Source organism: Saccopteryx leptura, chromosome 11, assembly GCF_036850995.1.
Source record: "Saccopteryx leptura isolate mSacLep1 chromosome 11, mSacLep1_pri_phased_curated, whole genome shotgun sequence".
Classification (NCBI taxonomy): Eukaryota; Metazoa; Chordata; class Mammalia; order Chiroptera; family Emballonuridae; genus Saccopteryx; species Saccopteryx leptura.
In genome coordinates this window covers 23,272,876-23,288,911 of record NC_089513.1, presented here as the reverse complement: position 1 = coordinate 23,288,911, position 16,036 = coordinate 23,272,876, and the positions used below count along the sequence as shown (strand labels likewise).

The following is a 16,036-nucleotide window of genomic DNA, read 5'->3' as shown; positions in this document are numbered from 1 at the left end:
GACAATGAGAAGACAAAAAAGTGCAATCCAAATGAAACCACAAGAGAAATCTTCAGGAGATGAACTGAGTGATATGGAAATAATCAACTTCCAGATGCGGAGTTCAAAATAATGATTGTAAGGATGCTTAGGGATCTCAGAACAACAATGGATGGTCATTATGAACACCTAAATAAAGAAATAGCAAGTATTAAAAACAATCAGATGAAGATGACAAATACAATATCAGAAATGAAGACCACAATGGAAGGAATTAAAAACAGGATAGACAGAGCTGAGGATCGAATCAGTGAGTTGGAGGACAACTGGAATGAAGGCATGAAAGCAGAGAAGAAAAAAGAAAAGAGACTGAAAAAGTCTGAGGAAACTCTTAGAAAGCTCTGTGACAACATGAAGAGAAATAACATCCGCATCATAGGGGTTCCTGAAGAAGAAGAAAAAGAATAAGGGATAGAGACTTTGTTCAATCATATCATAGCTGAAAACTTCCCTAAATTAATGCAGGAGAAACTCTCACAAGTACAAGAAGCACAGAGGACTCTATTAAAGAGAAACTCAAAGAAATCTACACCAAGACACATCATAATTAAAATACCAAAGCTAAGCGATAAAGAGAAAATATTAAAAGCTGCAAGAGAAAAAAAAGCTATCACCTACAAAGGAGCCCCCATTAGGATGATATCCGACTTCTCAACAGAAACACTTGAGGCCAGAAGGGAATGGCAAGAAATATTCAAAGTAATGCAGAACAAGAATCTACAACCAAGACTACTTTATCCAACAAGGCTATCGTTTAAAATCGAAAGAGAAATAAAAAGCTTCCCAGACAAAAAACAACTCAAGGAATTCATTACAACCAAACCAATGCTGCAGGAAATGTTAAGGGGCCTGTTGTAAACAGATCAAAGTGGGAAAAAAATATAGCAAAAAAGGAATACAGCTTTAAAGAATAAAATGGCAATAAACAACTACATATCAATAATAACCTTAAATGTAAATAGATTAAGTGATCCAATCAAAAGACATAGAGTAGCTGCGTGGATAAGAAAACAGAACCTGTACATATGCTGTCTATAAGAGACACACCTTAAAACTAAAGATACACATAGATTGAAGGTAAAAGGATGGAAAAAAACATTTCATGCAAATGGAAATGAAAAAAAAGCTGGGGTAGCAATACTTATATCAGACAAATTGGACTTTAAAACAAAGGATATAGTAAGAGATAAAGAAGACCACTACATAATGATAAAGGGAGCAATCCAACAGGAAGATACAACTATTATAAATATCTATGCACCTAATATAGGAGCACCTAAATATATAAAGCAGACTTTGATGGATTTAAAGGGTGATATCAACAGCAATACTATAATAGTAGGGGATTTCAATACCCCACTAACATCACTAGATAGATCCTCAAGAAAGAAAATTAACAAAGAAACAGCAGACTTATTGGACACACTAGATCAACTCGATTTAATAGATATCTTCAGAACCTTTTACCCTAAAGCAGCAGAATATACATTCTTTTCAAGTGCTCATGGTACATTCTCTAGGATAGACCACATGTTAGGGCACAAAAGCGGTCTCAACAAATTTAAGAAGATTGAAATCATATCAAGCACTTTCTCCGATCACAACAGCATGAAACTAGAAATGAACCACAACAGAAAAGCTCAAAAATTCTCAAACACATGGAAACTAAATAGCAGGCTGTTAAATAACGAATGGATTAAGAATGAGATCAAAGAAGAAATAAAAAAATTCCTAGAAATGAATGACAACGAGCATACAACAACTCATAATTTATGGGACACAGCAAAAGCAGTACTGAGAGGGAAGTTCATAGCACTACAGGCACACTTTAAGAGCTAGAAAAAGCTCAAATAAACAACTTAACCCTGCATCTAAAAGAATTAGAAAAAGACAGCAAGTAAAGCCCAAATGTAGTAGAAGGAAGGAAATAATAAAGATCAGAGCAGAAATAAATGACATAGAAGCTAAAAAAACAATACAGAGGATCAATGAAACTAGGAGCTGGTTCTTTGAAAAGGTAAACAAGATTGATGAACCTTTAACTAGAATCACCAAGAAAAAGAGAGGACTCAAATAAAACTAGAAATGAGAGTGGAGAAATAACAACTGACACAACAGAAATACAAAATATTGTAAGAAAATACTATGAAGAACTGTATGCGAAAAACTAGACAACCTAGATGAAATGGACAAATTTCTTGAAACATACAATCTTCCAAAAATCAATCTGGAAGAATCAGAAAACCTAAACAGACTGATTACACCAAATGAGATCGAAACAGTTATCAGAAAACTCCCAACAAAGAAAAGTCCGAGGCCTGATGGCTTCACAACTGAATTCTACCAAATATTCAAAGAAGAACTAACTCCTATCCTTCTCAAGCTATTTCAAAAAATTCAAGAGGAAGGAAGACTTCCAAACTCCTTTTATGAGGTGAGCATAATTCTGATTTTAAAACCAAGCAAAGACAACACAAAAAAAGAAAATTATAGGCCAATATCTCTGATGAATATAGATGCTAAAATCCTCAACAAAATATTAGCAAACCGGATCCAACAATATATGGAAAAAATCATACACCATGATCAAGTGGGATTTATTCTGGGGAGGCAAGGCTGGTACAATATTCGTAAATCAATCAATGTGATTCATCATATAAACAAAAAGAAGGAGAAAAACCATATGATAATTTCAATAGATGCAGAGAAAGCATTTGATAAAATCCAGCACCCATTCATGATCCAAACTCTCAGCAAAGTGGGAATACAGGGAACATACCTCAACATGATAAAAGCCATCTATAAGAAACCCACAGCCAACATTATACCCAATGGGAAAAAATTAAAAGCAATCCCCTTAAGATCAGGAACAAGGCAGGGGTGCCCCCTTTCACCACTCCTATTTAACATAGTCCTGGAAGTCCTAGCCACAGCAATCAGACAAGAAGAATAAATAAAAGGCATTCAAGTTGGAAAAGAAGAAGTAAAACTATCATTATTTGCAGATGATGTGATATTGTATATAGAAAACCCTAAAGTCTCAGTCAAAAAACTATTGGACCTGATAAATAAATTCAGCAAAGTGGCAGGATATAAAATCAATACTCAGAAATCAGAGGCATTTTTATACGCCAACAATGAACAGTCAGAAAGAGAAATTAAGGAAACAATCCCCTTCACTATTACAACCAAAAAAATAAAGTACCTAGGAGTCAACTTATCCAAGGAGACTAAAGACTTGTACTCGGAAAATTACAAAGCATTGATAAAAGAAATCAAGGAAGATACAAACAAGTGGAAGCATATACCGTGCCCATGATTAGGAAGAATAAACATCATTAAAATGTCTATATTACCCACAGCAATCTATAAATTCAATGCAATACTGATTAAAATACCAATGACATTCTTCAAAGATATAGATCACATATTCCAAAAATTTATATGGAACCAAAAAAGAACATGAATAGCCTCAGCAATCTTAAAAAAGAAGAATAAAGTGGGAGGTATCACACTTCCTGATATCAGGTTATACTACAAGGCCATTGTACTCAAAACAGCCTGGTACTGGCATAAGAACAGGCATATAGATCAATGGAACAGAACAGAGAACCCAGAAATAAACACACAGCTCTATAGACAACTGATATTTGACAAAGGAGGTAAGGAAATACAATGGAGTAAAGACAGCCTCTTTAACAAATGGTGTTGGGAAAATTGGACAGCTACCTGCAAAAAAAATGAAACTAGATGACCAGCTTACACCACTCACAAAAATAAACTCAAAATGGATAAAAGACTTAAATGTAGGCCGTGAAACCATAAGCATCTTAGAAGAAAACATAGGCAGTAAGCTCTCCGACATCTCTCAGAGCAATATATTTGCTGATTTATCTCCACGAGGAAGTGAAATAAAAGACAAGATAAACAAATGGGACTACATCAAACTAAAAAGCTGTTGCACAGCTAAAGACAATTAAGAACAGAATAAAAAGACAAACTACACAATGGGAGAACATATTTGACAATACGTCTGATAAGGGATTAATAACCAAAAATTTATAAAGAACTTGTAAATCTCAACACCAGGAAGACAAACAATCCAATCAAAAAATGGGAAAAAGAAATGAATAGACACTTCTCCAAAGAGGACATACAGATGGTCAATAGGCATATGAAAAAATGCTCAACATCACTAATCATTAGAGAAATGCAAATTAAAACCACAATGAGATGTCACCTCACACCAGCCAGAATGGCACTCATCAACAAAACAACACAGAATAAGTGCTGGCGAGGATGTGGAGAAAAGGGAACCCTCCTGCACTGCTGGTGGGAATGCAGACTGGTGCAGCCACTGTGGAAAACAGTATGGAGATTCCTCAAAAAACTGAAAATCGAACTGCCTTTTGACCCAGCTATCCCACTTTTAGGAATATACCCCAAGAACACCATAGAACGGCTCCAAACGGAGAAATGCACCCCCATGTTTGTGGCAGCATTGTTCACAATAGCGAAGATCTGGAAACAGCCCAAGTGTCCGTCAGAGGACGAGTGGATTAAAAAGCTTTGGTACATATATACTATGGAATACTACTCAGCCATAAGAAATGATGACATCAGATCATTTACAATAACATCGATGGACCTTGATAACATTATACGGAGTGAAATAAGTAAATCAGAAAAAAACTAAGAACTATAAGAATCCATATATAGATGGGACATAAAAATGAGACTCAGAGACATGAACAAGAACAAGAATGTGGGGGAGGGGGAGGGGGCGAGGAAGGAGAGAGAGGGGGTAGGGAGGGGAGGGGCACAAAGAAAACCAGATAGAAGGTGACGGGAGACAATTTGACTTTGGGGGAGGGGTATACAGCACAATCAAATGTCAAAATAATCTGGAGATGTTTTCTCTCAACGTATGTACCCTGATTTATCAATGTCACTGCATTAAATTTAATAAAATAAAAAAAAGTTAATTTTCTAAATAAATTTTTTTTAAATTAGAGAAATCATAAAACAAGCTTAGATTTGACATTCAAAGAATTCACATGCCAGATACTGCTCTAAGTATTGGGTTAAATGTATTATAACTCACTAAAGCCTCATAATGTCCAAAACGAATATTACCATTTTAAAGATAAGGACCTGAGATACAGAAAGCTATGAATGACACCAGAGCTACTGGAAACATGGTACAGTGCCTTCCAAAAGGCCTACATAACATCTCCCTCTTCCCAGCAGATCAATTCTATCCTTTTACCTGGCCTTCAAATCTATACAGAAATTGTCCCTATTGATGTACCTGATCACCTCCATTCACCAACATGAATCACGGCTGACATACACATTTCACTCTGGGTGACACATACAACTCTCTTTATAACGTAACATGGTGACTTTCTGATACAAATGTGTCTTATATGAATTCAGGCAGCATTCCCCCTTGATAAGCTATTAATCAGGGCTTACAATCTGGCCCTGACTACTCCTAGACAGGTTTGATGGAGGCCTCGGACCTTGGGATGTGAAAGGGGAGATTCCAGAATCACTAACTACGAAGTTCAGCAAGCCTCGAGTCTCAGCCCTCACACTGTACCTGTGGCCGACCGTCGTCATAGCTAAGGCCAGGTAACAGCCGATGGGCATGCCCGCTTTGACAGCCTTCAGGAGAGGATGGAACGTGGGTGACTCTGTCATGTCAGGCACAGTGCTGGAGAAGGGAACAGTTGGACAATTCTGCTGTATTCCATAATCATTTTTGTGCAGTTTTAACCTCAAGATCAAGTTCCAGGCCCATTGGTTAAAGGAAGTCTCAGGTGTCTCTCCATATCGAACAATACTGGCCAAATATGAAACCTAAAACAATTATTTATTTTAAAACACATTATTCACACACACGTTAAATCAGTAAGCTCACCTACCTATCTCTTTTTGTGATCAACAATGCCCTCAAAAGAGAGGGCATATTACTCACTGGTATTCTGTGTTTGTGACACTATATTAAAGCAATTTCTCAAAGTGATCATTTCTGCTTACTTGGTAGTCATTTTGTGAACTTGATCTGAGTCAACTCAAGCCAAACAATAATAAAAGTTATTATGCAACAAATGGCATGCTTGTAAATAAGTTTAACAACCAGCTGAAGTGGGGGAAGCTCATTCATAGCATTTGCCAATTTTAACGGTTTAAAAAACTCCCATCATGGTCAATTTCAAGCTACTAATAGGTTAACCTGGTTTGCAGTGTTCCTGAAAATGTCACAGTCAGTTTTCCTGAGCCAGTGTTAGCTCCAGCAAACCACTGTAGCTGAATTCAAATCCCATGGTATTAAAATAGTCATATGTGCCTGACCAGGCGGTGGCGCAGTGGATAGAGCATTGGACTGGGATGCGGAGGACCCAGGTTCAAGACCCTAAGGTCGCCAGCTTGAACACGGGCTCATCTGGTTTAAGCAAAAGCTCACTAGGGTGGACCCAAGGTCGCTGGCTCAAGCAAGGGGTTTCTCAGTCTGCTAAAGGCCCACAGTCAAGACACATATGAGAAAGCAATCAATGAACAACTAAGGTGTTGCAACGCGCAACGAAAAACTAATGATTGATGCTTCTCATCTCTCCATTCCTGTCTGTCTGTCCCTGTCTTTCTCTCTCTCTCTCTCTCTCTCTCTCTCTCTGTCTCTGTAAAGAAAAAAAAAAAGCCATATGTAGGCTACCCCTTAAATAAAAATCTTTATCCAACCATAGGGTAAATACTGGAACTAATCCACCCAGGCTACTTATAACAAAGATGTATGTTCTCAATACATAAAAGAAGGAAATACCTGCTTCATACTTTCAGAAAGAAGCCCAGCATACGGCTTCTGTGTGAGGTATTTCTGATATGCTTCAAGAATCACTAACGCCACTTCAGCATGTACTGCTTGATCCAGATGAAGGGTACCCTATTAAAAGAAAATCAATCGCAAATCCGTAATCTTGATTTTCTTACATATATACCTTTGAACCAAAAGACTAGGCAGTATAGTGAAAAAGAAACTTGAATTCAAAGCTAAATTTTCCAAAAATCACATCCTCTAACAATTGTTATAAAAAGACAATAGTAAAAAAAATTAAAATCTTTTTTTGTTTGTTTGTTTGTTTTGTATTTTTTTCTGAAGTTGGAAACGGGGAGGCAGTCAGACAGACTCCCGCATGCACCCGACCGGGATCCACCTGGCATGCCCACCAGGGGGCGATGCTCCGCCCATCTGGGGCGTTGCTCTGTTGCAACCAGAGCCATTCTAGCACCTGAGGCAGAAGCCACAGAGCCATCCTCAGCGCCCAGGCAAACTTTGCTCCAATGGAGCCTCAGCTGCAGGAGGGGAAGAGAGCGACAGAGAGGAAGGAGAGGGGGAGGAGTGGAGAAGCAGGTGGGCGCTTCTCCTGTGTGCCCTGGCCGGGAATCGAACCTGGGACTCCTGCACGCCAGGCTGACGCTCTACCACTGAGCCAACCGGCCAGGGCCAAAATCTTATTTTAAAGAACTGTGCCTATATAGGTTTAGACCCAAGTCATCCCAGACTCCAACCAGAAAACGTATCTTTGAATGTAATCCTCTTCCCCTTCCCTAGAATCTCCACAAAGTTTTAAGTTTAAGGGCTTTGCCACAAACTAGGAATATGTTTAAGTATTATTTAATAGAGAGATATTTAATAAATTAAGTTTATATTTCCTTTTTTGTTGTTCTATCATCTTTGAAAATATACAAAATACTCAACCACAAAGGGATATCCAGGAGTTTGAAACTCTTCCTCTGCAGCCTGAAGAAATACTTCCTCAACCTCTCAGAGAAGAGGACTGTTCCAACAAAGGAGCAGTGAGACTTTCACAGGGCAATTTCCCTGCAGCCCTCTGAGATAAAGGGGGCCTCGTGGTCTCCAGGCACAATCAGAGAACGTGAAGGCGGAGCACAGCCCCTTGCAGCGCTCACCCACCAGCACCTGAGAGAGCGGAGACCCAGACGAGCCATGAGCGTCCCACTGGGTCAGGGTCACCCTAAAGGGAAAGCTCCCTGGCTCCAGTGTCCTCATCTGTACAACAGGAGTCCTGCTCATTCAAACCACTGACGATGGCTGTGAGAACTACATCACTTGCTCAGAACAAAAGCTGACAGACAGGTGAAGAGGGCTGAGTTCTCTCCCATTTTCCCTTTAAAATGTTTAAATATTGTGATCAAGGCACCAAGGACTAAGGTAAAGAGACTGGAAAAATTTAACAGTCAGCAATCGCTTAACCTGGCATTTCTGAAGATATGATAGGTAGCAAGGTCTTAAAAATAATAATAAACTATTATTAATGAAACTACCACCAGTGAGTATTTAACATGAGCCAAGAACTATCCTGAGTGTCTTACCATGTCCGACCTAAGCTACTGAATCTTTATAAAAACCCTATGAAGCAAGCTCATTAATATAGTAATATTGATGCTTACAGAAGAGCAACTGTGGCCCAGAGAGTACAAGCTTGCTGAGGTCACAGAGCCAGGCGGTGGCAGAGCTGAGATCAGAACCCAGGAAGGCTGGCTCAGGCTCTTAACCAATGCACAGTGTTTGCATTGGTTAAGAGCAAATCTGACAACGACATGCAAGACAAAATGCAGGAGGAAGCATCAGAGGCAGGAGAGGCAATTAGGAGGAACTGCAGTAAATAGCCAGAGATAAAACAACAGAGACAAAGGGTCTAAAGAAAAAGGGAAGGACCTTCAATGTGGAACAATTTATCTTCATTCAGAGGATGCTCACTCTGCAAAACAGAAGTAAAGAGAAGATCCTAAACTCTGATACAGCTAAAAGAATCTGCAGACCTTGCAAATGATACTCGGAACTGTTAATGTTTTGAGAAAATGTTTCTTGGAAATGAACGCGTGTAGAACCTCCAGTGTCTAGGGAATGTTTTTAACACATACCTGTTCATCAAATCCCCAATTCAGTCCTTCTAGAATAACACAGGCCAACTTGTTCTTCACCATTGTCAGGTTATAATTCAACAACCAATCCCGAATCACAGCTATCTCGGAGGCAGAAGGTCGCCAAAGATACAAAGGCAGTTCTTTAAACAAGTATAAAGACACCTTAGTAAAAGAAAATGGTAATAATTAAAATCAAAACTTAGAGACAATCCTATTTTACTACAATACATCATTAAACTGCTTACAACATTTTTTATCCAAAAGAGGGGTATTTGATTTTTAGACAAGTGAAATGGACAACCAAATCAAATTAGCACTAAAGCTAGTGATACACATAGTACAAAATAATATTGAATGTCAACTGTAATTGAAAAATAAAAGTAATGATACACCAAAAGCACATTTTGCAATAGTTTATAAAGGTTAATTTTTTTTTCCAACATGTAAATTGGAATAGTTTTGTTTAGGAAAACTATTAAGATACAAATTTAAGGTCATAATAAATCAGAAGAAAGTCATTCATTTTACAGAAAGATTTAGTAGTTTAAAAAGTTATTTCTTGCCCTAGCTGGTTAGTTCGGTGATTAGAGCGTCATCCCAAACTGCCAAGGTTAAGGGATCACCACCCGGTCAGGGCACATAGAGGAAGCAACCAATGAAAACATAACTAAGTGGAACAACAAATGAATGCTTCCCTCTCTCTCTCTTCCTCTTTCTGTCTCTCTAAAAAAGCAATGAGTAAATTTTTTAAAAATTATTTCTTCTATGGCATTTAAAAAGATTTTCTATTAGCTTCAAAACAATCTAGGGAGGAAGAATAAGAAGTGGATGACATTAAAAATGAAACAAGCCCTGACTGGATAGCTTGGTTGGTTAGAGCTTCATCCCAAAGCACTGAGGTTTCTGGTTTAATCCCCAGTCAGGGCACATACAGGAACAGATCTATGTTCTTGTCTCTCTCTCTCTCTCAATCCCCTTTTCTCTCTCTCTAAAATTGATCAATCAAAAAATTTAAAAATTTTTAAAAAAAAAAGCAAGATCAACCAAGAGTTGGTAATTGCTGAAATTGAATGGTAAGTACAAAGCAATTCAAAAATAGAAGAGGAAACGCTTCCCAAGTAGTCAATATAATCATAAAACCAACACTCAACAAAATAACAGATTAATATCCATCATGAACATATATGTAAAAAGCCTCAAAAATAATATTGTCACACTGAGTCTAGCAACACATAAAAAGAATAATACTCCATGATCAAGTGGTTTCTATTCCAGAAAACAATGATAGTTCAGCATTTGAAAACCAGTCAGTGTCACTTACCACATTAACAGAAAAAAGTATAAAAATATAAGATCATCTCAACAGATGCAGAAAAAGCAAATGAATAACCCCTCATGAAAAAAAACTCAGCAAACTGGAAACAGAAATCTCAGTCTAATATAGAGCATCAATGAAAAACCTACAGCCAATATTGTATTTAATGGTGACGTTTTGAACACTTTCCACTATGAGAGGGAACAAGGGAAGAATATTCACTCTCACTACTTCTGTTCAATACTGTAATAAAGGACACAGTCAATGCAGTAAGGCAAGGAAAAGAAATTAAAGGCCTAACAATTAGAGGAAAAATCCTAATAAGAATTCTCAACAAAGCAGAATTTAAATAAATTCTAAAATATATTCATGCTTTCTCCAAAAGTGTCAGCAAGTTTAAAGAGCACAAAGAAACCATATGTATAAACAAAAAGTGGAGGTATCTTTCAGGTGTGCTCAAAAAAAAATATTATGGGCCCAATTTTTACACTTAAAGTTAAGGATATCTCTGGACACAGTTTACTACTAGAAGTATCATGACCTAACTAAAAATGTAAGCATGGCCAAATGCAGAAAAACACTTAAGAGGAAAAGGACAATAGCTCAGACTGAAAGAATCATATGACTCACTATAGACTTCTTTGGAATTAACTCCATTAGATGATCACTCAAAAGGTGAAACCAAAAATGTGCTCCTGTATTGCAGATAAAGGGCCTTTCATCTCAATATAATTGTATCACAATAGGATACAATGGCTAAAAGTACCATGTACTGCCACTTTGGAAAACAATAAAAAATATAAAAATTAAAAATAGCGTTATGATATGTTCCCCCAATTCTACTTATGGGTACATACCCAAAAGAAATGAAAACAAGCAAATAAACAAAAGCAGTATTCTTACCATTCCAACCTGGTCAATGGTGTCTTGAACTCTATTGAATAGGATAGAAATGATCTTGGGGTGAACAGCTGTGATGGCCCCTAAAAGCTCTCGACCAACCTTTGAAAAAGTCTCTCTGGTAGACAAGGTAACATAAGAGACCTAAAAGTGGGAGGGAGTGGAGATAGCACCTTTAATATCAATTATTAGTCAAAACACATTTCCATAATATACTAAGGGTGTTTCCAAGTAAAGTAAAAAGACAGCTTCAATTCACACTATGTCTAAAAGGATGTCGGAACTTCAGAGAACAGTGTTTACCCTGAGGCTAGAAGGTGGGAGGAGAGGGAATAGTGAGGAAAGGTAACCATGTAACAATGACTTCAAATGCTACATTCAGAAAATGCATCCTAAAGTAGCAACAAAATAGTTCCTTTATGTTAAAACTTTTCTAAATTTGAGGAAATCACTAAAATGATAAAAATCACAATGCTAAAATGGTAAAGCAATTTTAATCTATGTGAAAATATACCTCTCCCCCCAGTTTTTTCACAACATGGGAGACAGTCTGGAATTCCAATCCATCCAGGCATAGTCACAACATATAATTATAAGAACAGCTCACTAGAGTATTTGATCCTGGAAAAGAACTCATCTAGTCTGCCATTTTCAAACTGGAGTAAGGATAATAAACTCGGAGAATCTTCTTGGAACGTAATTTTACTTGAGTTTACTTAAATAGCTTGGAGGAAATACTTTTTATGAAGATAAACAGAAATGACAGACTAAAAAATAAGAATGGCATCCCAGCCTGGCATTTTACAGATGAGGAAACTGAAGCCGGGAGTGGTATGGTGAGTGAGACAGGAAGTTAACAGCAGATTTAAAATAAGCCCAGGTTTCTGACTCCAGGTTCAGAATTCTTTCCATCTTCTCATTTAAACTGACTTAAAAGCCTGCTTTCCATATTACTGGAAAACAGACAGTATAAAAACTGCAAGTGTAAGGCTGTGTCAGCTTGCCTACTCTTTACCAAAACTCATGTATCAAATATCAAGAAATGGTAGGGGGAAGTGGAATGGGTATGATTCATGTTTTCAATAATGCTTATAGCAAAATAATGTTCCTTTGATCATCCGCTCCCCTGCGTGCAGACAGTACACAACAGTCACTTTTTTTTTTTAAGCAATCCAAGAATCAATGAGTGGACAACCCAAAAGAAAATATTTTTTGGCTGACTTTTAAAACTTAATAGCCTAACCTCATATATTTCCAGAACGATCATTTTTATGAAGTCTTCGTCCACATTGGTTCTTCTGGCCTGAGCCATCTGAGCAAATGTAGTCAAAAGGCAAATCTCCTCCGAGCTATTCATGGAAGAAAGACACTTCTCAAAGTTCACAAAACGTTCTGGGTCTGTAAGTTCACATCAAGAAAATTAAAATGGGGAAAGAATAAATATATACCACTTTAATTACTCTTCCAGAGAAAGAAGACATAAAAGACATTCAGAAATATTTAAAGATACAAAAGTTCTTTTTTGGAGTGCTCAGTGTTCCTGGGTCTGTCCTATATATGCAGGAGCTCAACACGTAGTTGAACTTTATTTCCTGCTTAAAAACAAACACACAAAAACTCCTATTTCTTTGTTCCAGAATAGATTTCTAGGCACCAAGAGGAAGGTTGGGCCAGATAAAATTCCAACTCTAAACATAATGTAGCCTCAGAGTTGACATTTAACGTCTCCAAACCTCAAGTTTCCTCATCTGTCTCCACAGGTTAAGATTAAATGACATGTCACTGGTGAAGTGCTTTGTCAACTGCAAAGCACTAAAACTGTCAACAGGTGAGAATCTTTAAAGGCAAACTTGAAGCTACTTGGCAATTGCCAGGCAAATGAATGACAATCCTGCTCATGAAAACCGCTAAGACTGGCCAACTACTCAGCACAAGCATGACATTCCAAACAAAACAGAGCTGATTATAAATGGAAATTTGGGGCAAGAATTAATGATAACGACTGAAATACTAATGAATGTGTATATGCTTTGCCTATTTCTCAGAAGATGCCATTTAAGTAGCATTACATTTTGTCACTAGGGGGCAGTATTGATTGACAGCTTTGCAAAAGAGGAAGAAAACTAAATGCTGCCAAGGCAAGTTTTATAGAGGAAAGACAAAGAGTCTGTTTAGAAAACATATTCCCCTGATGGAACTTTTCACAGTGAGAAGGCAATAAGCCTACAATGCTTTTCATGTGCTTACACATTTGAGAAACCAAAGGTAGCCCATCAAATTTCCTGTATCTTCAAAATAACTCCCAGGGGGCATTTACCAACTCAATCTTCATTTCCCATCCCCAAAATGGGTTTACCATAAAAATTACTATCTAGAGTATTTCTAGAATAATGAAAATTGGAGTTTATTTTAATAAGTCAACCATAAAGCAGTCTCTCGAATTTCCAAATGATCACACAAACACACAAACATTTTCTTAGTTGTTCTGAGCAGAGGAGCCGGCAGCGAAGAGGACGGGCCCACAGGCCAGGGCTGGTGGTCCGAGCCGGCGGGGCCCTGGCGCGGGGCCCTGGCGTTGGGGCCCTGCGGCAGTACCCAAGCTGGCGGGGCACTGCGGCAGTCCCTGAGCCGGCGGGGCCCTGTGTCGGTGCCCTGGCGTTGGGGCCCTGCGGCAGTACCCGAGCCGGCGGGGCCCTGTGGCGGTGCCCTGGCGTTGGGGCCCTGTGGCGGTACCCGAGCCGGCGGGGCCCTCCGGCGGGGCCCTGCGGCGGGCGTACCTTGGAGCTGCCTCTTGCACTCGGCAGGCGGGAGGGCGGCGCACAGGCTCTCCAGGCTCCCGCGCTCCACCTGGTGCATGACGTAGAAGAGCTTCCAGAGCATCTGGACCGACAGGGTTCCATACGGCATTTCCGACATAAACAGCCAAATGCGAAGTCTGTGTGTTAGAAAGAGCAGGAAGCATTTTATATTATCAGTCAAGCTCACCACCCTGAGAAAGCAGACAAGCCCTCTGCTCTGAAAGAAAAAATAAATTCTTAAATCATATTACAGCCCTGTTTCTAACATGTCTCGGTCATAGACACCTTGAGGATCACAGGGAATACTCACAAAGCCGAGTCCGTGCCAGGCACTGTTCTAACAGCTGTACCACGTTTCACACCACCTCATCCCCATCTCACTAAAACCAAGGCAAGCACTGTGACTGACAGCACCCCGGTCCACACACAAGCCTAGCGAGGCACACAGGGTGGGAAAGAGCAGACCTGGGCTTTGAACCAGATTCTTTTAAGACCCGAGTGACATAAAGGCCACACAGATGTGACGTGTGTGCCTGAGCTAGGGTACAGGTACACGTGTAGTGGGTGGGAGGGGACTCAAAAGCCCCCCAGTGACTCCGCACTCATCACCAAGTGCAGTTCAAACTCCTCAGCCCTGCATTCAAAGGCTTCCACAACATAGCTCAGGCCCATATTTCCCCCAGAGCCCTCCCTGCATTCAGAATTAGACCACTCCTGGACAAACCTGGAGCCATCCTCCTACCTCCAAGCCACTGTCCCTCCATCTGAGAAGCCCTCCTCCGATTTCTCCGTCAGCACTGACACAGAATTCCAGCCTCACCTGACTTTATAATTACTGTTCCCTTTAGCAATGGTGCTAACACAGCAGTGGGCAGCAGAAATCACCGGCAGACTTCATAGAAAATGCAGACTACAAAAGCCTGCCTACAGAGATCCTGACTTTGTACATCAAGTTGGGGTCCAAGAATATGCACCCCAGGTGAGTCAGACTCAAATGATCCTTCTTATCACACAGTGAGAAACACCTCAAGTTACAATGTGTACACACATGAGCCACAACAATTTGAGAGCATAAATTTGGTTTTGTTTATTGTTGTATAAATCAACAAGTAACCTAGAGTCTTATATTTTACTTATCTAGTACCTAAACCAGTATCTCAAAAACAATCAACACTCGGTAAGTGCTTATAAAAATTTTATGCTATGTGAATTTTATCTCAAGAAAATCTAAATAAAACAGGGAGACTCTCAAAACTGTTGCTCTATTTTGGGTAAAACTATAAATTGACCAATTAAAAATAAACAAAGCTGGCCTGACCTGTGGTGGCGCAGTGGATAAAGCGTCGAACTGGAAATGCTGAGGTTGCTGGTTTGAAACCCTGGGCTTGCCTGGTCAAGGCACATATGGGAGTTGATGCTTCCAGCAACTCCCCCCTTCTCTCTCTCTCTCTCTGTTTCTCTCTGTCTCTCTCTCTGTCTCTCTCTCTCCTCTCTAAAAATGAATAAATAAAATTAAAAAAATAAATAAATAAACAAAGCTGGCCCTGGCCGGTTAACTCAGTTGGTTAGAACCTTGACCCAAAATACCAAGGTTGCAGGTTCAATCCCTGGTTAGGGCACAAATGGAAAGCCATCAATGAATGCATAAATAAGTAGAACAAGAAGTAAATGCTTCTCTCTCTCTCTCTCAAATCAATTTTTTAGAAAGTTAAAAAATAAAAATGGGGGTTAATAACCAAAATTTATAAAGAACTTGTAAAACTTAATACCAGGAAGACAAACAATCCAATCCAAAAATAGGCAAAAGAAATGAATAGACACTTCTCCAAAGAGGACGCACAGATGGCCAATAGGCATATGAAAAAATGTTCAACATCACTAATGATTAGAGAAATGCAAATTAAAACCACAATGAGATATCACCTCACACCAGTCAGAATGGCGCTCATCAATAAAACAACACAGAATAAGTGTTGGCGAGGATGTGGAGAAAAGGGAACCCTCCTGCACTGCTGGTGGGAATGCAGACTGG

The 16,036-nt window shown here is 39.1% G+C and overlaps 1 protein-coding gene across 2 annotated transcripts in view; it reads right to left on the bottom strand.

Annotated features, from left to right (window-relative positions):
* Positions 1 to 16,036, bottom strand: part of EPG5 (ectopic P-granules 5 autophagy tethering factor) — a 108,712-nt gene that overhangs the window by 62,962 nt on the left and 29,714 nt on the right. For both annotated transcript variants that reach the window (XM_066352816.1, XM_066352817.1), the window contains exons 11-16: positions 13,984 to 14,141; positions 12,450 to 12,604; positions 11,210 to 11,350; positions 8,989 to 9,153; positions 6,866 to 6,985; positions 5,645 to 5,904 (exon numbers count right to left, since the gene is read on the bottom strand). In XM_066352816.1, coding sequence (XP_066208913.1) covers positions 5,645 to 5,904; positions 6,866 to 6,985; positions 8,989 to 9,153; positions 11,210 to 11,350; positions 12,450 to 12,604; positions 13,984 to 14,141 — 999 coding nt within the window. The remainder of the gene's footprint in view (positions 1 to 5,644; positions 5,905 to 6,865; positions 6,986 to 8,988; positions 9,154 to 11,209; positions 11,351 to 12,449; positions 12,605 to 13,983; positions 14,142 to 16,036) is intronic.